The 24,385-nt window shown below is 39.2% G+C and overlaps 1 protein-coding gene across 1 annotated transcript in view; it reads right to left on the bottom strand.

The window, feature by feature from the left end:
* The window catches only part of F5 (coagulation factor V), a 35,011-nt gene extending 10,984 nt beyond the window's left edge, over window positions 1-24,027 (bottom strand). The window contains exons 1-15 of the mRNA XM_075717702.1: window positions 23,861-24,027; window positions 20,735-20,826; window positions 19,217-19,339; window positions 17,744-17,956; window positions 14,736-14,879; window positions 13,598-13,819; window positions 12,693-12,858; window positions 10,781-10,958; window positions 9,646-9,748; window positions 9,057-9,268; window positions 8,118-8,268; window positions 7,494-7,706; window positions 3,744-5,682; window positions 1,659-1,824; window positions 220-456 (exon numbers count right to left, since the gene is read on the bottom strand). Of these exons, the coding sequence (XP_075573817.1) occupies window positions 220-456; window positions 1,659-1,824; window positions 3,744-5,682; window positions 7,494-7,706; window positions 8,118-8,268; window positions 9,057-9,268; window positions 9,646-9,748; window positions 10,781-10,958; window positions 12,693-12,858; window positions 13,598-13,819; window positions 14,736-14,879; window positions 17,744-17,956; window positions 19,217-19,339; window positions 20,735-20,826; window positions 23,861-24,021 (4,320 nt within the window). The 5' untranslated portion in view covers window positions 24,022-24,027. The remainder of the gene's footprint in view (window positions 1-219; window positions 457-1,658; window positions 1,825-3,743; window positions 5,683-7,493; window positions 7,707-8,117; window positions 8,269-9,056; window positions 9,269-9,645; window positions 9,749-10,780; window positions 10,959-12,692; window positions 12,859-13,597; window positions 13,820-14,735; window positions 14,880-17,743; window positions 17,957-19,216; window positions 19,340-20,734; window positions 20,827-23,860) is intronic.
* Window positions 24,028-24,385: the final 358 nt, after the last annotated feature.

Genomic DNA, 24,385 nt, shown 5'->3' with positions numbered 1-24,385 from the left:
CATGCTCTGCAGCTTACATTTCTACAGCCATACAGTAACATCATTCGGTGATATTCAAAACCCCACTGGACGTGGTCCTGGACAACCTACTCTAGCTGACCCTGCTTGAGTTGGGGGGGCTGGACAAGATGATCTCTAGTGATCCCTTCCAACATAAACATTTCTGTGATGCTGTGATCAACCCCAGCAACACTACCACTTCTGTTTTGATTTCCTTACCAGATTTAAATCAGAGTAGTAGATCCAGGACCGACAAGCTGCTCCTGACTGCACAGGTCCCGATCGCCTGTTTGCATACCACACATATATATAACTGTTATTTGGCTGAATTTCATCATCTTCCTTAAACCAAGCAGTAGATTCATCATCATAAATGCTTCCCTCAGAGGACTTTTCATAGAAGAGTCCATGAGCATGGAGGGAATATGGTCTGGATGCCAGATTCTTAAAATGAACCTTAAAAAAAAAAAAAAAAAAAAAAAAGATTCTGTTCAGCAAATTCAGGCCTAAACCAATGCCCCCACACAATAGATTCCCATGACCTCAAACCAGGGACAAGATTTGTATAATGATTACAGGCTAAGCTGGCAGAGATAGCTTTTGACATGCAGAGTCACCCTCTTTGATGCAGGTAGTTAATTAAAAAGTAGAAAGCACGAGTCTAACTCTCTGTCTTCCACTGAGTCTAAGTTTCTAGGACTTTTACTGCTGCCCTTCACACCTGGATCTGCTTAGTTACAGCAAGCAGGGAGATGGGGAGTTTCTACCTCGTATGCTCTGCTACACAGTCATAATGAAGGGCACAAAATAGTAGCACTAGACCTCTGTATGTATCACTCTCACTGAAATCAGTGGTTCTCACTTGCCCCACAGAAGCATGAGGAGAGGGAGATTACATATTTACCTCTCCCTAGAGAATGATGCTCCCAAGCTAAAATAGCCTCTTTGTTCTATTACTCATGTTTTTAAATGTAGCTCAACGTGTTCCTGTTGCACACTACTCCTACTGAAATAAGCAGAAAGCAGTGAAATTACTCTCCCCATCTAAGTCCATCCCTGTGTGTTGGAAGACTGGATGAAGAAGGATGAGAGAAGGGAAGCTCTACAGCAATGTGCTTCCTAATGCAAATATACCACTGTATCACCAGGGATACCGTTCCTTTCCATCCTTGTTGTTTGTGTTAGAACTAACCAACCCATTTAAAGCAAATTTTTTCAGAGGAAAATACACTTTTTGGACACACACACATATATATATTAATCTTGAATACAAATTTACTAATTTATTTTAAAAAAATTAAGAAGCTCCCTTTACATATAAAAAGTAATATTTTCAGTGCAATCTGGGTTTGAAAAACTTTTTTTTTTAACGTTAAACTTAAATCTCATTTTACATTAGACTGATAAGCCAGTATTTAATGTTGGGAAACATAAGAAAGAAAAACAGAAGTGAATTTACTAGGGATAGGAGAGAAAACCAGTGCGTTTCAAAGAAACACATCACTGTGCCTGTATGTCCACACTGCAATTTCTAGCTTTGAAAACTCTTTCCCCACCATTATCTCTCAAAATTTGTGGTATTTTTAGACCCATTCTACGTCACACTAAAGGTTGCCACAAGAACCTTATCCTGCACACATATTCAAAAGTTGACCTACTAGGATAACATCGTCCACTTCAGCCCGGATAACTGGCCCCAGGATGCCAAGGTGTTCTTTATATTCGTCTTCATCCTGAAGAGTCGTAAAGGTACTGTCTGTATAGCTTTGGAAAATCACCTTATGTGTAGTGCCATCTGCACAGGTTTTGTCACTCATCATTGTACTGAAAGGAAATCCCCAATTAAAAACCCACACAGTGAATCAGAAATAACAGCTTTGATGAAATCTGAGAACTCATACAGCAGGAACATTTTAGAATATAAAGAATAAACACACAAATAAATGTCAGATGATTCTGAAAATCACGACTTGCAATTTTTAAGCAATTCTAGTTCTACAGTTGTATACGAGATCCTTCAAAGATTTGGTCAGCTATCACTGAAAAACTCCAGCTAGTCACTGAAAACCCACCTGAGCTCTATTTTCCTTTTTTACCATTAGCCTTAATAACCTGAATCAGAGTTTAGCTCAGAGTGCAGTGGGTCTGCCACCTATACCCTACTGTCTCACACATGCATCTTCTCTAGAAAGCTAACAGAAACACATTTTACATTTGATTATATCTGCATTTTGCAACACAGAGCTAGTAAGAAAAAAATAAGCTTTTAGGCACTCAAACCATTCTTCAGATCTTAAATAGAAGCACCAAAATGCTATTATTCTGATGAACCATATTATCATTCCCTATAAACCTCGCCTAATTATAAATTCTGAAAAAAACAGAAACTTAACTGAAGTCATCTAGTAGGAAGAAAGGATGTTTTTCAGCTCTTCAACACACTGAGATGGTATATGCCATGGGCTCTGTTAACTTCACTGGAACTATGCACCTCACACCAGCTGAGAATGAACCTCACTGGGGAGATCTATATAGACCTCTGAGCATAAGTATTTCTTTATTTTGCAAGTGCACAGAGAAACTGTGGTTTCTGCCATTTTTGTAAGTGCCATTTATATGGACTGAAATGAGGCAGGAGTAAACCTGGAGAATACTGAGAAAGTGGGGGGAAAAATAACAATAAAATAAAATCGAAATTCAATTTCAGAAATAATATATGTTTGGAGCTGAATTTTGTATGATGAAAATTTTCTTGCTCCCGTTTTTGCTACTTCTGATAAAAACCTGAAGTTGTGGCACTTTTGGTCTTGTTCATTTCAAGGGCCACAAAGTTCAGCTTTTTGGTGAAAAGTGACTAGGTATTCTACACTTTGTAGGGTGAGCACTGATCCTAATTTGTAGGAATCAAGATAATGAATTTTTAGTACAAAGTTTCTCTCAAGTCACATATACTCTTTGCTGTGGCATAGTGGCCGGTCTTCCCTGTCAAAATGTAAGAAAACCCATCAATGTTAGGGTTTGTGATCCAGTCACCTTCTGATTTCTCTAAACAGTAGGAACAACAATGCAGTAATTCATGCAGCTTTATTTTTACTTTAAGTATAAGGCAGTCACCAGTGTGGTTAATCACTTTGCAACTTTCATGTACTTTTCAGTACTGCAGCCTCGTGAAGTTGGAAAGTGCTATTATCCCATTTTACAAGAGAGAACTGAGACACCAGAACCACTTCTTTCTAGTGCTAGAAACCAATTTCATCCTGCCTATAAGAACATCCTGTCTATATTAGATCAGTCAGTCCATTAAATTCCTGGAAAGACTTTGTACAAGGATGCCTCTATCCTGTCTCTACTACAGGATCCAAGAACTCAAGGGGGAAGTAGACAGGTCATTCAAGTATAACAAAACTAACTGGAAGTTTCCCTCTTGACCTCTTACAGTGGGTTTTTCACCTTCTGTTTTAAAGAGTGTTTCTAGTGAGTCTACAAGACGGGGTTAAGAAAAAAATAAGGGGGGGGGGGGGAAACAGAGTTCTTAGTTGTGTTGCTCTTCATTATAGTAATCTCTATGACAATTCTAGGGGGGTCCCAGCCTCCCATGAAAAATTCTTAGGGTTCTGCAACTGAAATGTTGGAAATCACATTGCACATTACAGACACTCTTAAATTTATCAGCATGTGAATCAACATTCTGCTAGTATGTATCAGGATGGCATGCAAAATGACAGCAAATGATTTAGCCAAACCTTTTTTTATATCCTGCATAGTTCCAGCAGACCTCTGTAGCTGCAATATAGTATCTCCTCTCATTCCCTTTGCTACGCAGGTAATGTTCAGCAATGTTCTCTGGGTTACGTTGTTCATTGATATTCACTTTTGGATCTGTCATGTATGGGTCATCAAAGCCCACATAATGGTATTCATATTCACCACCAGATGTTTCCTCACTGTAAGGTCCTTCCGTAACATATTCGTAGTCTCCATTTTCTTGGGGAAGCCCAATCATGATCAATGGCTTAGGCTGCCGTGGGGTGAGCGTGTAATTTAGCAACACCTCATTTCTGGCTCTACTCAGGTCCACTGTATGGTTGGCCTCACTGGGTGCCTCTGTGGTGTTAGTGCAACATGGCAGCGTTGTGTGGTTGGTCGCACCCGGAAACAATGTATGGCCAAGCCCTGCCATAGAATTGGTGATTTTGGGGGGCTTTTTACTCCTTGGGCTCAGCAAGTGAGTCATTCTTGGATGTTCCTTTTTTTTCCTTCGGATCTTGATGAAGGTTTCAGATGTACTCAAAGTATCATTCTTGTTCCCCTCCTTTCCTTTCAGAGTTAGGTGCATGTGGCTCCCTTTCTGTTTTTCTCCCATTAGATGTGAGAACCCTTGATACTTCTTCATATGCTTCTTATTTATGAACACTGTACCATTTCTGCCACGATGATTTAACTTACCACTAACAGATTTATCTAAATTTGCTTCTAATCCCAGACTTCCCTTTGCAGACACCAAATTCCATTCCTCATTTGTCATTTTAGATGAATATTTCCCAGCCCTGGGCAACGATGCTTCTCGTAAGTTCTTCACTAGTGCAGGGCTGGAATTAGGGCTTATATTGCCTAATGTATGGTCTAAAGAAAAAGTGTCTGCTTGTTTATCTTTGGATAGCTTGGGTTCGGAGAGGCTGGATGCATTAGACCCATCTCCTACAATGACGCCCAAAGCAAGCGTCAAGTTAACTGCACGCATGGCATTTTCCTTGTTGGTTTCTTCCTCTTCCAGTTCATCATCATAATCATTTGGAAGCTGGCCAGTTCCCAGCACGTCTATATTGGATGTGTTCTCTGCATGATGCACAGAATGAGGTGCACTTGTCTTGTCAGAAAGTGAGACATTTTTATTTCGTACATGACTTAGAAGGGCATTCATCTTTTGGATGGAATAAAACTTAATGGCTAGTGAGTTTCGCCTTTTCCTTTTACTGTTAATGTTATAATTTCCTCTTCCTGTGCTTTCATCTTGATGCTTTCCTGAAAAAAATTTACTGTCTTTTCCATCAGTTGGAAGCTCTTCTGCAACATTCATTTGGCCTTCCCCATTGCTCAGCAAGTGTTCACCTGCAGACACATTACCGTGATCTACTTCATAATTGCTTTGGCTTCCATTCTCAAATACCAAGTCAGCTTTTCCGTCAGTTGTGCTAGCTAAAAATAATTCCTCTTCTGCTGTGACTGATGTGTGATTTGACTGGAATGTTTCACCCTTGATTGGGGGAAGAGGAGTGATATGAGTTTCTAAGAACTTATAGGTGTTTGTGGATTCACTACTATTTATAGCTGTCAGATCTGAGCCAGCTGCCACCTCAGAACTCATGGCATCAGTGCCTTCATACTGTTCCCAGGCTAGTGCTGTAAGGTTTTGTTTTTCTTCATCACCTGTTGCATTTCTTAAGCTTCGGATGGAGTAAAAAGCTGCCAGGTAATCCTGATAATCCAAGTCCTCCTTATCTCCTTCTTCTTGCACATCTTCTTCAACTGAGGTGGAAACAGCCTTTTTATCAGTCTTTGTGTAAGTGAAATCCATAACATCATATGTGTCATCTTCCTCATAGTCACATCTGGCATCTCTGAATCTCACCCTCATGCCGTAACTCCTCTCTGGGGTACCCCAGGATGCTAAAAGCCAAGTACCTGCAATTGAAATAAAAGTGTTTTTCTAATATGCAGTAGTTACAAGAGCAGACATTGCCTATCATGTAAGTGGTCATGGTAAGTTCCTGTGTTTGTTTCTACAGCACCTGCTATAGCACAGTGCTAATCCTCACCTGGGATTTCCATGAGCTCTCACTGCAACAAAAAATAATTAATAATGTAAATAAATAATGGCACATATAAATAAATACATCTAAGAACTGGAGCTCTTCTCCACAGATTAAGCTGTATGTAGGACCTGTGTCCAAACATAACCCATTAAAGAGATGGATATGAAAAAGAAAGAAACAATATAAAGGATCCTATGTTTAGATCTGGATCTAAGATTGGGATCTTTTGAGATAAAGTTTTAATTTTGTCCTGTCCTTAGTGTTGTATGCATTGCCACACCAATAGAGCATTCTGAACAGAACAAATAGATTCTGAGGCAATGTTGACAAACATCTGACAAACACAGCATTTTAAACGCTTTTGAATGCATAAAGGATGATCTTGAAAAGAACAAAGTAATTTGAATTTCCAATCTGGACACAAAAAATTAAGCTGCCAATCTGAGGCATCTCAGATTAACCTGAAGGTTTTAATAATTCCTCCAAAACCTAGTCAGAAGATAAGTTCTCCATTTGAAACTAGGATCTGCAGAGAACAAAACACAATCTGTTTGCCTAAATAGCATAAAATCAAGTTCTTTGCTTATCATAGCTTGCTTTTGGAACTAGCAGAAATGACAGAATAGACAGAATTAACAGAGCTTGAGAAAACCAGCCTTTTTTATTGAAAAGGACAGATACAGTTTTTCTGTATTTATCAGTTTGAAGTGACCTGCATGGCTTTCCTTATTTCTAACAACGGCAAATTTACAAAAGAAAACATGCCCTAGACAGAAAGAACAGATCACATACTAAAATCAAGCAAAAGTACAACTTCATTACTGGGGAGGTTTCCATAAAGTCTGATGGAATTTTAATGATTCCCTAGTCTTGACCACTAAAAACCAATTAGCATACAATATGTTTTTAACTTAAGGTCTTGATGCTGTGCGATCACTGAAAACAAGCTTTGAGGACATAAAGAATTCATTATTTAAATAGATAAAAGATACAAAAAAAATTGGTATTTTAAATACGATAAGGATACTTAAACCTTGTGGGATTTTAGGATGATCACTAAACACTCACAGCCTTCAATGAGGAAGAATCTCTGTCCTTTGGCAGGTAATTCTGTAAGTGTGGACTACATGGGTTCTAGTGTCACCTTTTCAAAATACAGTATTAATCTTAGTTAGAAATTGAGATGTATACCAATGGCTCAGTGATCTGATTCAGTCAGACTTTACTGCTCCTAAATGTCAAAGCCACTTTGACAAATAATGACTAGCATAATTTGACAGTCTTGGCCCATTATGACCAATGCAGGATAGACGAGTATGTGGCAAAACTGGGAATCATAGAGTGGAGTTGATACTGGATTGTTTCCAAGGACAATCTTAGAATTGCCTTAAAATGATCATTGCTAACCCAAATACTAATTGTGAAGTAGAAAAAAACCCCAACAACAACAACAAAAAAACCCACCCCCCCAAAAAAGCCTTAGTATAACATACAATTATGCTATGTGGTAAGTCTGTGTAGCCAACAAAACTCCATACACATCAGTTGCACTGCGGAGTGCATTTTCCAGCATTGTGTTTATCTGAAAAGCTTTGTTTCTTTTTTAGGTCAGTCCTTATAGACTGGAGATTAAAAAAATGTCTTAGAAGAGCTGTCAAACACTATAGTTTTACCACTTACCGACATTGTCCATTTCCACTGTGACAGATTCTCCACTCATTGGGAAAAGGTTCAACACATCTTCGTATCTCCCTTGATACAGAAAAGAGTGCCCAGAAAGGCGAACAGAGACAATCTCATCATGAGTGCCAACACTGGAGAAGTGCCACTGAACCACGCTATCTTGGCAAAATCCAAGGATTTCACTGCTGTCAGAGACATAGCCATTTATTGCTAAAAGGAAAGCAAAATAAAAGTGGTCTCAATATTTTCAGAGTAAGACTTTTAAAACCTCCTGTTCTTTGATGTCAGTCCACTAAACTGGACTCACATTTGCACCTGGAAAGAGACTGGCATGGGGCTGAAACCACAATAGCCTTGATGGAGATTCCAGCTCTGCAAATAGTATCTCTAAGGCAGCAGAGTGCTGCATCAAAGTTAAATAACCCTTGCCTTTCTTTCAGTGTCCAGAGCCAGCCTGGTCCCTAAAATATCGCATATTTCTGTACAGTGCTGCCTGGCATGGTTAGAAGTCCACTGACTCTCTAGAGAATTCTCTGATTGCACTACATCTGAGGACAAGCAATCACTGAATGCTCAGGTTCACATGAGCTTTCATAATATTCAGCTTGATATCTCACTCACTGTGCATTATGTTCGAGTTATAGAACTTGGGGTCATCCCTTTTAACAGTGGCAGGGTTGCTGCAGTAGTCCTTGATGTTATCCTCTATGTACCAGCTCTTATTTTCATCGAAAACAACAAACATTGCCTGCTGCTCCCCATCTGCCTTTTTCTGAAAGACAATCAACACAGCAGTTAATACATGGCTCTGCTCATAAAATGTAAGGACTCAATCCTACTATCTATCTTACTTACTATGTAAGCAGTAGAAGCTTCACCAGAGTTGTGGTAAGCATGATCCAAGGGCTAAGTGAAAGGGAGTAGGGGGTCAAGACTTCAAGGTGACAATCCTACTACTGCAACCAACCTGTGGTGGAGCACTGACCAAGCCACTAGCACAACAGATATGCAGATGGTATACGACTGGGCCCTCTGTAAAAGGACCCAGCCTCCTGGTTTGACCTGAGCAGAAGCTTTTGACTTTTTTTTCTCCCAAGTGTAGCTCAAATCTTTGCCAAGCAAGATTTCAACGGATGGCAAAGAGAACCACTCTCCCAGAACTCTCCCATGCTGTTTGGGTTGCTCTGGATTCAGTGATGCCTGAGATTGTCAGACCTTGTTGAGTTATACCTGTTACAGAAAGGGACCAGCTCAGAACTTAATGTCTTTAGAGTATGAAGGTATAATAGCAGCTGGAATGTTTATTATCAAGTCTAGAAATAGACTTTCAAGTCAAGCTGACCTTTTGTTGAAATGCTGCTCTTGCTAAGAAAATCAGAATATAATTCCTCTACTGATGTGGACAGTTAGAGGACTGTTTCTTCAGGTCATTTCTGCAGGAGCTTATTGGTTTAATTGCTCTCTACATGGCAGTTTTCTAAGGGGTGCAAAACCAAATTCACTGTATATCAAATAATATTTGAGCAAAATCTATCTCTGAGAGGTTGCCAAACATGTTACCTGCACACCCTTCTGTGTCAATGCTTCACTTTTACAAATCAGAAGTGGGCCAATCAGCCCAGAGGCTATATCTCTCTCAGTATCTACAGCACTATGATATAGCCTTGTAATACATTGTGCATCCTCTGCAGTGGGTTGGTCTGTTTTAGCAATTTTCCATTCGTAAGTGTACATCTTCCCCGGTTCAATTCCTCTGCTCTGGGTGCCATTGCCTAAGGAAAAACAAAGAAAGAGAACAGTAGTGATACAAACTTAGAGAACATAGAGCCAGACCCTTATATAACATCAGGCTGCACCTTTTCATGAAATTGGTGCAGTTATGCCATTTCAAGCTACCTGTGCGGTAACTAAAGTTCAACATGAACTTGTGTGTCCCTAAAAATCACAAACAAGAAAACTAAGACACCAAAAAAGGGTATTTGTCTATGCTTTGCAGATAACACCTTGGTTTCTCTATAAAGCAACACAACAGGTCAGCAGAGGCAGAGCATAGAATTGAGGTCTCCTAGTCATGCACACTCCTAGCCACAGCAATGAAACCCTCCACAACAGTTAGTGGTATGCAAAATGTAATTCACAAATTTCTTACTTGTGGGATCCAGAGGATAATCAGCTCCTTCTACATTCTTTGAAAGTGTCACTCCATGGAAGTAAATGCTGTAGGGTCGACTGGCCTTATTTTTGAATACAACCTATATTGATAGGCAAATGAAAAAAAATGAATTTAGTATTCAGCAAATTCTTGTCTGAATACATAACAAAGTTTCAACTAGAGTAGAATTTGCCTGGTTTCAGCCCAGGAAGTGCTGGAAAGGCAAAGGGATTTTTTAAATATTGTCTGATAATATAAACCCATAGTCTAAATGCTGCTGGGCTTTGTAGAGCCCATTGAGTGAAGTTCAGCTTTTTACACCTGGTCTCTGGAAAATCTAAAAAGAACACTTGTTCTTCCAGCTACTAGGCACACACTGCCTCAGGGAATATGAAGTTATTGACTAAAGTTCTTAAGAACCTTCAATATGGGAGAAAACAAATTTAAACAGATTTAAAAACAAATCTTGTCCCAGATTCCAAGACCCAAAGGAGATACGGGAGGAAAAGGCAAAATGTCCTGCCTATTCTTGATGAAATCAGAAAAAAAAGAAGAAAGGTGCTAAACTCAAATTAAGAGTCACAGGTCATGGTGGCAATTAAAGGTCACGAAACTTTGCGATGCATCATTAAGTGACAACAGAAAGACAAGTGCATGTGACAGCAGCACAAGCTTGTAATGCAAATGCTTTGTAGGTTCATTTCATAACTCCAAGAAAGAACATTTAACTATGAAAACTGGGATCCATTGTCTAAAACAGCCAGAAAAAACAACAACATAAGGAATGAGTGGCTCAAGTTTGGCCTCACATCTAAATCCCCCCAGAAGTCCACCTGGGTCTGTGTTTTTTCCCTTTTGGACCAGTGTCAACATATAAATATATTTAACAAAGAGTGTGAATGAAGTGTGTTTATGTTGTAAAATAAAGCACAATCATGGAAACTGTAGAGGGAATGCTGAAAAATTTAAGCTAAACACTGTCACCTGTGATCATAACTTTTAATAGGGGCAATATTTAGAACATCAGCTATCTTTTTTGACAAAACCCCCAAATCAGACTAGTTCTTTTGTATCTCTGCCCAACAGAAAATTATGCTATAGTATAAATAATCTCTGAATTTGTGTTACTTACTTTGACTTTGTCATTGAGTTGAGCTCTGATAATAGGGCCCAAGATTCCAGTTTCCTTGGGACGAGGGTTTTCCAGAATTTTAGTGAAGCTGGCATCAGTATATTGTCTAAAAATAGCCTTTTTATAGTTTTTACCTATGAGATTTGAGAAGTTGTCCAAGTGCTGTGCTTTATAGTGTCTTAAAAATAAAGGAAAAGACAAATGATGAACAAAACTTGAATAGTGACATCTACTGGAATACAGAATTAGTACTCAAGCAATTGGTAGAAACCCCACTGCTTGAAAACAAATCCAAACCCTAAACTAACCTAATGCCCTTCTACCCAAATTCTAACCTAAATTAGGTAAGAAGAAGCTTGGAACATTATTTGTGTTTTAGTATCACATATGACCAATTAGTATCAGAGTTTACATTTAATTTAATAGGGTATACATGCAAGAAACAAACTAACTGAAGCAGCAGCTACATTTTCAAGATAGCAGAAATTACTGTTCTCCTTTTACAACAGCATAGTTGAGCACAGAATAAACAAACAATTTGCTTACAGTAGCACAGACTGTAGGAGAGACAGGAACAGATAATCCCAGTCAAGTACCATACAATAAGTAGTGTTACACTCAAGTTTAAAAACAGTAGAATTGTTAATGCTGAGAGCAAAACTAAGATAAATACTGGGAAGTAACACAGACTAACATGTTTGTCCTGGTCACTTGTGCTTTAGAAAAAGGTTACAGAACAGGGATAAACACTGTAATTTTGAACAAAGGAGGAAAAATCAGAGCACTGAGGTGGTTAATAATGCCATGTAACTAGCAGGGAAAGATGTAAAAGTCCAAGAGCAAGTCATACCAAAGAAGGAGGAATACTTAGAGTTATGTGAACACTATATTCTAAGGAAGTATATGAAACCGTAATCCCATATAGGGTAAGGAATTTGTCTTGTTCTGCTTAAATCCTTAAAGTTTCTTATGAACATCAGCTTGTAAAGTCACCAGTACTCTAGCAGTGGGGAACTGACAGATTAGCAAATTTAACCTTACAGTGCACTGGCAGCATTATGTACTATGACCTCTGGTATGTCACGGAATTCCTTCTATTTACCTTAAGTTGAACAAAATAGCCCAATATGCTTACTTATTATGACTTCTACTACATCTACATTGGTGCCATGCAAAGGTCATCTATAGAGAGAGACACCTCTCTTTCTCGTATTCTCTAAACACTTTACTGTACTGAACTTTTAAAAACTTTTCTTCTCCAGAAATATTCCCTCCCTCCCTTTTCCTTCCTCTTAAGGATTGTTTATTTCAGCAGAATTCATGTTGAAAAGTAATTTAGAAAACAGGCTTGTATGCTACTTAGGGCATTTCCTAAGTCATCTTCATACTTTGGGCTGCCCGTTAAGAGGCAAAAGAAGGTGTCCACTTTTGGGCTCCTCAGCAAAGAAAGTCACTGACACACTGGTAAGAGTCCAGTGGAGGGCTACCATGGTGATTAGAGAGCTAGAGCACATGACATAGAAGCAAAACCTTGTTTTATTCAGTCATGTGAAGACACGGCGAAGGGAGCATCTTATTTTTATCTTCAAGTATCAAATGGGAAATTATAGAGAAAACAGAACCAGACTCTTCTCAGAGGTGCACAGTGAAGAGATGAGACACAATGGACACAAGCTGCAACATGAGAAAGTCTGATTAGATATAAAGAAAATCTTTTTCACTGTGAAGTTGCAAAGGTGTCCAGAGAAATTGACGATTCCCCATCCTTGGAGACAATGAAAACTCAAATGCATAAAGCCCTGTGCAACTGGATCCGACTTTGCCATTGGATCCCCAGAGGTCCTCTCCAACCTGAATTATTCTGTGATTTCATGTTAACATTCCATATTACGTTGACAAAGTATTATTTTACCTATCAAGGCTGTCTGGAATAGTTGGGGCATAATCCCAAGTAACTTCTTCTGCAGCAATGAAATATTCCCAGCTTTTGACCATAAGACGTTCTTTATAGGAGAGACGACTCTTCCTCACCTCTTTGTCCCCACAGTCTCTTATAGTGAGGTAACCACGCATTCCAGCTAATTGAGAAGAAACAGTACCATAGTGATTTTCCATGTTATGAACCCTTACCACTTCAAATGCATTTCTCATTTCTTTAGCTAAGGCTGCCAGCAAGCGTTTGTTCATCTGATTGCCATCTTTTCAGGCTTGAAAAGGCTGCATCCATGTAGACTATATATAGGCTGGAAGCCTTCCAAGGAGCCCATATTAATCAACTGGAATACAGAAACTCTCTCAACTAGCCCTCTTTGAAAATACCAGCTGAACAGATAGAGCGCTATTTTTTCCTGGTTTTTTTCAAAACATGTCTTCCAGCTCTTATGAGAGAGACATTTCTCTCATTCTTTAGAACAGAATTCTGATCACTGCTGAGGGATAGATAGCCACTTTCAAATAATGAGCAGCAAATATTTTCATCAGATTGAGTGACAGATGAAAATGCTCAGTTTCTCAGGAAACAGGTGGTTCCTTACTCATTTTATAACGGTGCTTATCTGAACAGCAGAGAGACACTGAAGTACTGATTCACTGTTGCTCTGTGATCTACACATGGCAGTAAAGCTGCAGATAAGAATGCCTTTTAGTTCATCATGCACTTGTCATTCCAACAGAACGCCCTGTTCACCAGTGGTTTCTTAGTGAAATGAACCATTGGAAACACAGTAACTGTACCATTGCAAAACAGCAGAAGCCCTTTGGGACATAAATAAGAGAAGGACAACTCTACAGATGCCTAATAAATAGATGTTTCCTTGCCTTGCAGGTGCTTTTGGACAAGAGAAGATATCAGCCACCTTCCTTCCTCACTCGCTGTCATGTTTACTGTGGTTGATGCTCCTCCCACTAGGTTAACAGTAGAAACTCGGCGATGTCTTTGCTCCATGGACTGGCCATTGATATGAATGGAGAAAATTTCTGGCTTGGAACTCATTCCTATCAAATGCCAGCTAATGCTGTCATACGCACAAGCCTCTAAATCTGAAAGAGAAATGATAGTAGGGTTCAGAATAAAGGCAAATCATGAAAGTTCCCTATGCACACTAGGTCTGAAATGAATCTTTGCTCAAACCATTAAAAAAAGAAATCTCTGACTCCTGCGATCAGCGTTTGCAACAAGAGGTAGTTGCAGAAGCTTGTAAATGGAACAGATACCAAAATCCTGTACATTAGCAGAAGATAGGTGTTTAAATCTTATAGGCAAGTGACAACCTGACTTATAGTGAGCTGGGGAAGAAGGAAGAAAACCAGTAGCCTCTTTTGGAAAACTGATCTGTCCTTATTTGGGGAAAAAAAAAAGGCAAGGATCCAAGCTAAAAAATGAGATTGTATCTAGTGACAGTAGCTACCCTATCCAATATTTGTTTAAAAAATCCCACCTAAGACAGTCTTTTGTATTTGCTCAATGGACTGGACAGAGATATGAAAGTAGTTCCTTAGGAGAACAAGGGGAAAACACTAGCAACAGAATAATCCTGTTACTACCTTCCTAGTCTTCCCACTTAATTGTCTAATTTAATGGTAACTGACTTTCCAATTCCAGGAAGTTCTTCACCTAGTATGTTCTATATGCTGTAAAACCAGCAGTTCGTTTAACCACATCACACTCTCCCCATCAGCTGAGTAAAAAAATGAGGGATTTCTTATTTTTTAAAGTTAGTAATCCTGTTCTTGGAGCAGAACTCTTCTTAGAAGTAATCTTGTTGTTCTTATCAGCAATCTGGCATGACTTCCTTCCAGCAGCACAGTTTCTCTTCTGGAATTTAGATGCTCATAGACATGTTCTAAAAAAGGCTGTATCCCATTCCTCCACATTCCTGTTCTCTTGCATAAAAAATAAAGGTAATATTCAGTCTTCATCAATGTTAATTTCTTTTCACATAAGCCTGAAAAATACCTGGTAATGTTCCATCAGTATAGCCATTAATTGTGTACTTGAGTGATGCTGATCTTTGCCAACTCTTGTTTTCATCAAACACACCAAACATCAGTACATACTCCTTGTCGAAAAGTTTCTGTGACCCATCCTCATTTAGGCTTCCTATGAAGAAGAAACAACAGGTCTTAATTTGAAGCAGAAGTAAAGCAGTTTTCACATCAATGTAGTGGCATTAATGTGTATTTAATGAGCTTGCTTCATCTGTTAGCATGTACTGGCTGAGCCTGACCAAAACAAGACCTTAAGAATGCTCCTAAAGTGATTTTATTTCTGAAAGTACTTTTGGGTTGGGTAACCACAATATCAAAAGTCTGTAATATCCCAGAGGAGTTTAAACAACATGCAATGAATTGTCTCAGACAATTCTGGCAATGTATTGTAGGGATCACCTTACTGAACGGGAGCACCAAACAGCCTTCTGTCCACAATCAGATGCTGGCCTCTCTTTTGAGACTGTGAGGCAAGGAGAAGAATGATGGCAGTCACCTGCAGTGTGAACACTGCCTTTTCAAGCACTACACTGAGGTCATCAGCTCTTTTAAAAAGCATAAAACCGACCACTCAGCAAATGACCTTTACATACAAAAGACACTAACAAATATTGCTGCATTGGATCGGTTATAAGAAACCATCTAGTTGAGTCTGTGATACAGATGTGATTTCTGCCAACAAATAGAATTAATTCTGGACATGCCACACAGAACTGGTGTGATTTTACTGATTCTTCCTATAGATTGCTCACATCAAAAACTTCCATTTGCTACTTTCAATACATAATCCAGGACTAAAATAGGTGTCCCTCTGGACTGCAGGAACTAAAAATTTGAGAGCTTGCCAATTATTCTACTTAGGAAGAGACACTAGCAGTGGAAGCAGTTATGTTTAATGTAATCATTTCTATTTATGAGAGGCTACAAAGTCCTGTTTTCCTGCACAAAAGAAGTCTCAGATCAACAGAGGAATTTATCTGCTTGTCATGCAATGAAACATTCAGTCAGTGCTTTAACTCAAAAGTCCACTTTTATAACCTTCCCAGGTTATACCACCTATTCTTCTCTTAATGTGTCAGACTGGTGGGTTGACCCCAGCCAGCAGCCAAGCACCCATACACAACTCCAATGCTTCCCTGCCCCCAGTAGGACAGGGGAGAGAACAGGAAGAACAAAAGTGAGAAAACTTGTGGGTTGGTAAAGACGGTTCAACAGGTGAAGGAAAGAGGGGGAAAAAACCCAAGCAACATGAAGGATATCACTCACCCTTTCCCATAAGCAGACTGATGCCCAGCCAGTATCTCAGGTCCAGCCACCTTGGAAGTCAACACCCCTCATTCCCCCCTACCCCCCCTGCTGCTTCTTCCTCTACCTCCAGTTTTTATTGCTAAGAACGACATTACATGGTGGGAAACATCCCTTTGGCCAATTTGTTTCGTCTGTCCAGCTATGTCCCCTCCCAACCTCTCGCCCACCCCCAGCCTACTAGCTGGGGAGGTCTGAGCGGGAAAAAGAGAAAGCCTTGACACTGTGCAAGTACTGTTCAGCAATAGCTAAAACATGGGTGTATTATCAACACTATTTAACCACAAATCCAAAACACAGCACCATATGAGCTGCTGTGAAGAAAGTTAACTCCATACCAGACAGACCAAATACACAGGCATGTTATGCATCTGCCACACACAGTGCCCAGTCAAAGAAACCCTGTTCAGAAATCTTAAAAATTTGAGTAGTTAGCCATTTGTCTTTGCTCCAGCTAGAAACATATGCTCAAATTGTCTTGAAGGTAGCGGTCAAACCAATCCATCTCAAACTCGTATCCAACTCAAGCCCACAATATATGGATGAATTTGAGAAGCCTGAGAAGGAAGGAAAGCAAGTAATTCCAAAGCATTTGTCCAGATTAACTCCACCAGAATGCCATAAAATGCACACATACACATGAACACAGAGAAAGAAACCCCAACAAAATTTGGAAAATAACAAGTCCAAGATAATACTAAAAGTACTAATTCTCAAAAAACTTCAGGAGGAACATAATTAATACTAATGCCATTCCTTTGAGGTGATCTGAGTAGGTGTCTTCTGTAATTAAACGGATATCTATCAGTGAGAAGAATGCCCTTATACAACCCACACTGAACCAGTTTTATGTTCACTTTCAGGAAAGCTTCAAGGTCTGTCTGCAGTCTATACAAAATGTTTGATTCAAGCTGCAGAGAAAGAGAATCAAGCTAAATAACTCAGAGAGCTTTCACTAAAAGAAGGATATATAACTTGGAAAAAATTAGGATTTAAGGGACCAACAAGTATGCGGTTTCAAACTTCCCTCAAATCAGTAGCATGTACCACCTAGCAGTTATTTACAAATCCTACAAGACACCAGTTCATATTAGCGGAGATGGAATTCAGTTACTCAAACTCCTAAAATCCCAAGTCCCTGACGGCATGCAAAGCAATTTTCAAAGACTTATAATCTATTCAAATGTGACTGTATTTTCAAACGACTAGTAAGAGACATGCTGCTCTGTGATTTCAAACCCTTGTTACAGAAGACAGAGTGCTACAGCCTCTTGATCAGACAGCCTTTAAAAGGCATGGGTAAAACAATTATTTCCTGCCATATTCTCTGGAATGGCTGAACCATTTTGAATGAGGCTTTAAAAAATATTTATTCTAAGACAGGAAATTCGAGGTCATATATTTAGCAGTTAAGCAATTGAAATACAATCAGTGCAGGCAAATGTATCTATTTATAGTGCTCTCTGTCCATCCTATAATTATAGGATGAATCTGCATGAAAGCTGGCATTTAAAAACTTTAACATCTAAAAGAAAGATGTTGAAAACCATTTACTTTACACTGCATGTAAAGATGTGAAAAGGAAAATAATATATCTTCCCTCATTATCATAAAACCTTATTAAGAAATGAAACTGTATTACCTTACAGTTGTCTTAAAGCATTTCATTACCTTTTTTACAGATAAGCAGTGCTCCAATCAGACCAGAGTTAAAATCCATTGCCATGTTCACATGAGAATAATATGTGTAAGTAAGACAAGGAAGGTCAGCTTCTCTTGGACCAGCTTCTTCTGTTATGTCCCACACATATGTGTAGACCTGGCCTGGAAGTACAGCATCATCTCGTTTTTCTGCAGATGATGTTCTGTCATCATACAGGGAGCCTGCCAAGAAAAGAGTCAGTAGGGTGGTACGAAGACAAAGAACAATTAAAGCATCTGGAATGTCCTCCTACAATCAATTCCAAAAGCTTGGTTTGTTTCTTGCCTATATGACACTTCAAAGAGATAACTCATGATTCCACTCACATCGTGGAGAGTAGCATAGGGTAGAGTAGCTATTCCACCATCCTGTTTCTTACAGATTAAAGATTTCCTAGAACTGTCATCACTGCCAAAAGGTGGGGCTCTTCATCAGTCTGACTAAGGTTAGGATGGCATGAAGCTACAGCCTCTGCTCACTGATAATCTGTGGAGGAATACCACCCACTTTGTTAACTTTCTAATTGTCTCTCATGTGCAGACTATTGCCTTGCTGCCTTAGACCTTTTGTGCACTGCATATCCAGATAGCAGTAATGGCTCATATCTATGCCTACCATATCCAACAAATCTGCAATATGACAAAGAGGAGCCAGAGAATCAAAGTCCTAGGTACAAAAGGCAGATTAATAAGATAGTCAGACTGAACTGCCTATCACTTCCAATAACATGTTCTGTTCCAACTCCATGAGATGTGGCTGCAAAACTGGTTTTGTACTGAGACAACAAACAAAGCCTTGAATAAATTTGTAAACTGCAGGTCAGAGCTCTGGCTCAGCACACAGGGCAGGGCAATCCAAGAAGCATGGGCAATCAAACTCACCCTGTGCTAGTCCAGACATTTAACTGTCAATTTGGTCACAGTTTATGATCTCTTTTTGCTAGTCTCATGAGGGTTCCACGAGCAAAACACCACAAAGCTGAGCATGAAATGCTGAGTATCAGAACAACATGATCAGCACTGTCAATTGCCTTTACCAATAATGCCTTGACACATGCTATTGCAAGGGATTTGGAAAAGTTTTTTTAAGACCTGTATTTAAGAGTTTACATGTCCTGAAACAGAATATTTTGCAATTACGTTGGGGTTGGACGAGATGACCTCCAGAGGTGCCTTCCAACCTCAACCACTTCTGTGATTCTGTGAAACAGTATTAGTACACAGGCAGCTAGTCAGGAGACTTTGCATGTCAGGTGAGACTCATATTCCTAGTGTTACACTGATGAACAAGAAAGGAGCCAACAGTGGGTGTGAAGTTTTAATCCAGGATCAAGAGATACTTGTGTTACACATACCCTCAAACACTGGTCTGGTCCCCTTTCAATATTTCATGCAGTAGTCTACAAATAAATGAACAAAACACGGAGTTTTTATAGTATTTACCTTCCGCATTTTTTTGGTAAACTATGCCTTGGGGATGCATACTGACTGGCTTGTCAGCCATATTCTTAAGGTGAACTACTAAAGTATCTCCCACTTCAGCACGCAGAGTTGGTCCCAGAAGTCCTGTAGTTATCCAACATAAAGAGAGAGGAAAATGTGAGCAAACCAGTATGTTTAGTGAAACGAAGAGTTCTCTCTCCCCCCATTAGGGAACATGAGCTCTCAAAGTACAAGTTGCAAAATTAATACAGGCAGAGAATGTAATAACACTGCAACGAAGATTTACCCATAAAAAGGCACATGGGGATTTCAAACCTGCAGCTTACAGTCAGGAATGTTATAAATTGTATATCTGGCAACTAGCATTTAAGAATCACAGGAAAATGGTAGATTTGGGGGAAAAAAGTTATTTCCAGATACAGAAAATTTATCAAAAGGTTCATGTTGAGGTTCACTGGGAACGTCTAGGAATCCTTCACATACAATTTAATTAAACAGTTTTAGGAAGGCAGATATTTTATAGTTTAAGAGTTTAGAGAAAGGCATTCAAGCACATTTCTTTGAGTAGCACTTTCAATGCCAGAAGTCACGGAACAAAAAGATCTTTCAATCCCAAAATGTTATCTAAAGAAATAATCAGTTCCATGTTGCAAATTTCTTGAGGCATAGCCTGCGAAAGGTTTCAAGAAGGGCTTGTATCCCTACTCCCCATGTTGCAAAAATAAAAAAAAACCTGCTAAGACAACCTTTGGCTTTTTAGCCTCTTTCCTTGTAAACTATTTTGTAAATTTCTTTCTCTGAAAAGAAAGAAGGAGTTTCAGAAAATACAGGAGAACAAACAAAATTGGAAGGAATCAGATCATAGACTAGACCTTTCAGGGCAACTTGTAACAGTTTCATACCACCAACCTCACACACATTTACTTTGAAATCTATATCTGAACATCTAACATCTGAACTTATTTTATCTACTAATATGAAGTGCAGACAGACTATATAAGTACTCCATGTAAGTATCAGAACACAAGTACCATACTTATGTAGGGCATAAGTACAAGAACTTGCCTCCATCCATTTAAAGCTTCTTCAAGCAGTAACAGACACAAAGGGGACATCTTTCACACCCAACCTCAAAGTTTTTCTTTTCCTTTCCACTGATCTATCAGAAACATATTTAGCCTCAGGCTTTAGGCTCCTTCCATGTGAATTTATAGTGTCACCACTGCGACTGTCCCGTACAAGTCTAAATGTGTATGGAAAGTCTCATCAGATGCTGAAAACAAAGGGAACAACTTTGTTCCGTGCAATTAATTTGCAGATAGCACTAAGCCCCAGCCTCTGAAAATCCAACCTCTCTATGGCCTTTGAAAGCCCAGTGCACTGTAGACACCTCATTCCCTATGCCTATTTGGTTTATGTGCAAAACAATTGACACAAAAATACAAACTTGCTTAGCTTGTTACTGGCTTTATAACAAGCAACAAACAAAAATATTCAGAACATTTTCTTCCTGTTTACCTGCAAATACATTTGCTGGCTTTTCTTTTTTAAAATCCACTTCATATTCTCTGTAAGAAATTTTCTTAAATACAGGATCTGAATGTCCCAATCTGAAACCAGAAGAGTTACAGAAAAAATTAAAAGGACAAAGATTGCCAGAGATGCCATTGCTGTTTAATGCGTATCTTGGAAAATGAATCCTAGAATTACACTTAATCACTTGCACATTTTGCTGAAGGCAAGGCACACAGTCCAACTCTTTGTAGTGTCTTCCCCTCTCCCTCTTACTCTCTTGAATTTATGACATTTCTGAGCTAGACCATTTCCATATTAGACATTCAATTACAGTACCAAGCACAGTCTACCCCTGATTTTGCTGGTGATTTCTATAGGTCCTTTTGATGAAGATGTCTTTGTTTTGTCCATTTAACACACAGAGGAAGGTGTCTTGACCATGCTTAACTTAGAAAGCATCTGACAAAACACAATGAAAGAAACCTGAATTTCTCTTTACTCAGCCCCACGCTTGAACTTTAAGACTCAGCACAAGGATTCTACAACAGCATTAACAGCAAACTCCTGTATCAGCAATGACCGTGGGGGCAAGCACAAAACTGTTCCCTGACAACAACTAAGGATCTCACAGCAAGGCAGAAAATTGCATTCTGAGAAACACTGCAAGTGTCCTTAGCCTTGTTATGTAAATGAATCAGGCACTTAGTAGACCACACACTGTTTTCTTAGAAAATATTTAGGCAAGCAGAAGGAAACCAGCACACAACACTTCTGGAATGGAAATAATGATGAGAAGAGGGCTGGGGGGATAATAGCCTGTATTTAGTTTCACATTTATTGGTTGATTTCTTACAGTATGTATGATGACTGGCTTCAACAGTAATTCCACTTGCTTTTTTTGTAATGCCCTTTCAGGCACATTTGATAGCGGGGAGCTGATGGGCTGCTCAAGCATAGAGAGGCTGGGCAGAGATAAGACAGTGAGCTCACTTCAGTGACATCCAGGGTCCATAAGGGGGAGATCTCTTTTTGTGCAGATCTTTTGTAAATCCCTCTGCAACACACTCTCAGAAGAGTCAGGCAGAAGCGGTTCATGTTTCAAGTCGCTCCCCTCGCTTTAAAGTCACTGATAAAATTTTGTTTCGCTCTTTAAGGAGAAGGACTCGGTCCATAACCTTCATTGACAAGCGCTGCCCTAATGTGGCGATGTTCAACAGAATATGCACATAAGACTACGGGGTGGAAGAGGAAATTTATCAACGCCAATTGTACTGCTAGAAGGAACCAAATACGTAGCTTACTAACACTTCATAGATCTCAGACTACGCAAGCAGGTCTAGTTACATAACTTTCGGCAATGGCACCAGCAATGCTGCACGCACAGACAATACATTTTCACTTTGCTCTGAAGTGTCTTGTAAACAACACTTGTACATGGTAACAAATAAATCTCTACCACGATAAGACAACTGACACTCAGAGAAGGTAAGTGTCCCATTTTCTTTTCAGCCTCTCTTCAGTTATTTAGAACCAAAAGCAGAAAAGTATCAGATTCTTACACTGTATTTAGACATTCAGCTTCTGCTGAAATCAGAGCAAGTTACATACCCAAATGCCTTAGTGAGTATCTTTGTAGGGTTTGTGGGTTTTGGGGGGTTTTGTTGGGGTTTTCGGTTTTGTTTTGGTTTGGGGTTTTTTTAGTTAAATTTCTATAAGCTCTACAAAGTTCATCAGACCCATTCAGGATGTGCCTTGCTCTAAATACTTATGCAAGATACCTCAATAAGCTCTGTGTATGAAAAGCTCCTGGCTAATCAGAGAGTATTCCAACTGAGGTTTGAAGGCAATCTGTGGGTCGCTACTGCATGAAAACTATCTATCAACAATGTGACATTTAATGAAACAGCAGTTGATGCTTATATTGATGCATCCAGTGCAGATGAGAATGAAGTTCTAACTACTAAATTCACATGTCCAGGTCAATACTTAAATGGCATTTGGCTTCATATTCCTACATTTAAATCCTGTTTTCTTCTGTCTTGCTGGTTTGACATTATGCTTATACAAGTTGTATTAAACTGCCAAGGGGAGTTTTAGAAATCATAGAAACTTTGTTTTAATTAGTCTTGAAAAAAAGAATAGTTAGAAAATCTAAATCTGAACTGGAAATGTCCTTTTCATAACATCCAGAAATGCAATACACATTTAGGAAAATTAACCACAAGCTAAACAAAAATAAACAAGCGATCCACCAATACAAAAGAACTGCACTAGTATGCAAATATACCCTTGAATGCAGGAGTAATTTGTACCATTTCACGCCAGTTCATGAACAAATAAAAGCTGCGTATGGTGACTATCGTGAACATAGCATAAGAATTCTAAATTATGTCCAAGTTTTGTCGCCTGTAGCATTGCGCTTGCAGTGTTTATTATCTTAAGGATAACAGTGGTAATACAAAGAAGATATTTTATATACTTCATTGATGTATGCATGTGGGCTGGCCATTCTGCAATGCTATCTGAAAAAAACCCTGAAATTAGTATTTTCACTTAATAAAGTATAGCAATGATTGATCCTACAACCTTTACTCGGCAGAACTCGGGACGAACATTGCACAAAAACTACTGAACAACTCAGAAACAACATAGCTAGTTCCAAAGTTCATCAGGCTCTGATTTAAGTGAAAGTGATAGTATCCAAATCGGAACACATTTATTCCTTCAGCAAATTCTAAAATCTGGAAGTTTTTGAAATCTTACCAAACCATGGCTCAACTTGACATTGCTCCAAATCCTTATACCTAAAATAATTACATTAAATAAACAAACAACATCAACCCACACAGAAGATGATAAAAGCAAGCCCTGGAACATATTTAACAAAAGTGCTCTGAAAAGATAAAAATAATTCTATCCACTAATGATGTAAATAAAAAGGAGCTTTTAATACTTCACTGGCTCCAGTTCAGATCATGCTGTTTAAAGTCACACAAGTTCCTTTGAAGTCAACAGATCAGGCTCTAAAGTCCTCCTGGGGAATAAAATTCCACAGGAGACGGGAGACATAAACCACTTTCAGTCACAAGAGAGGACTAGTTTCATCCTTCTTATCCTGTTCTTTGTTACCTGGACTTTTCCTCAGATTCCGGTTTGTAGGTCCAGCTAGTGATCTGAGCAGCTATATAGTGCTCCCTGACCTTCATAGCTCCCACCACATGCTTCTCTGAGTCTGGCCACCATGAACCAAGCAGAAGCAAGAGAAAAAGATGCATGCAGTGGAGTATCATGGTACAGATGCCTTGCTGATGGTGCTCTGGAAGACGAGGCGGAAACTGCTGCTTTTATTGCTGTTGCTGCTTCTAACTTCCCCTCAGAAATGAAATAATTGTGATGCAAGAGGGTAACAGCATTTGCTATGCTCAGCTCAGGTCATTGCTCTTCACCTCCTCCTCCCCTTACTGACAGGGATCCAATAGAGATAAAAAACTGTTTAAACTACCTTCCTTCCCCTCCTCCACACCATCTTCAGTGAGAGAGACAAGCACCAAGGAGAAGCAGCTTCAGCCCCACTACAGACTGTGGTTGGGTCATTGTCTACTGAAGCAGCAGGATATCGGAGGCAGAAAACAATTACTTAGATTACTTACAATT

This window comes from Pelecanus crispus, chromosome 1 (genome assembly GCF_030463565.1).
Source record: "Pelecanus crispus isolate bPelCri1 chromosome 1, bPelCri1.pri, whole genome shotgun sequence".
Lineage (NCBI taxonomy): Eukaryota > Metazoa > Chordata > Aves > Pelecaniformes > Pelecanidae > Pelecanus > Pelecanus crispus.
This window is presented reverse-complemented; position numbering and strand designations above follow the sequence as displayed.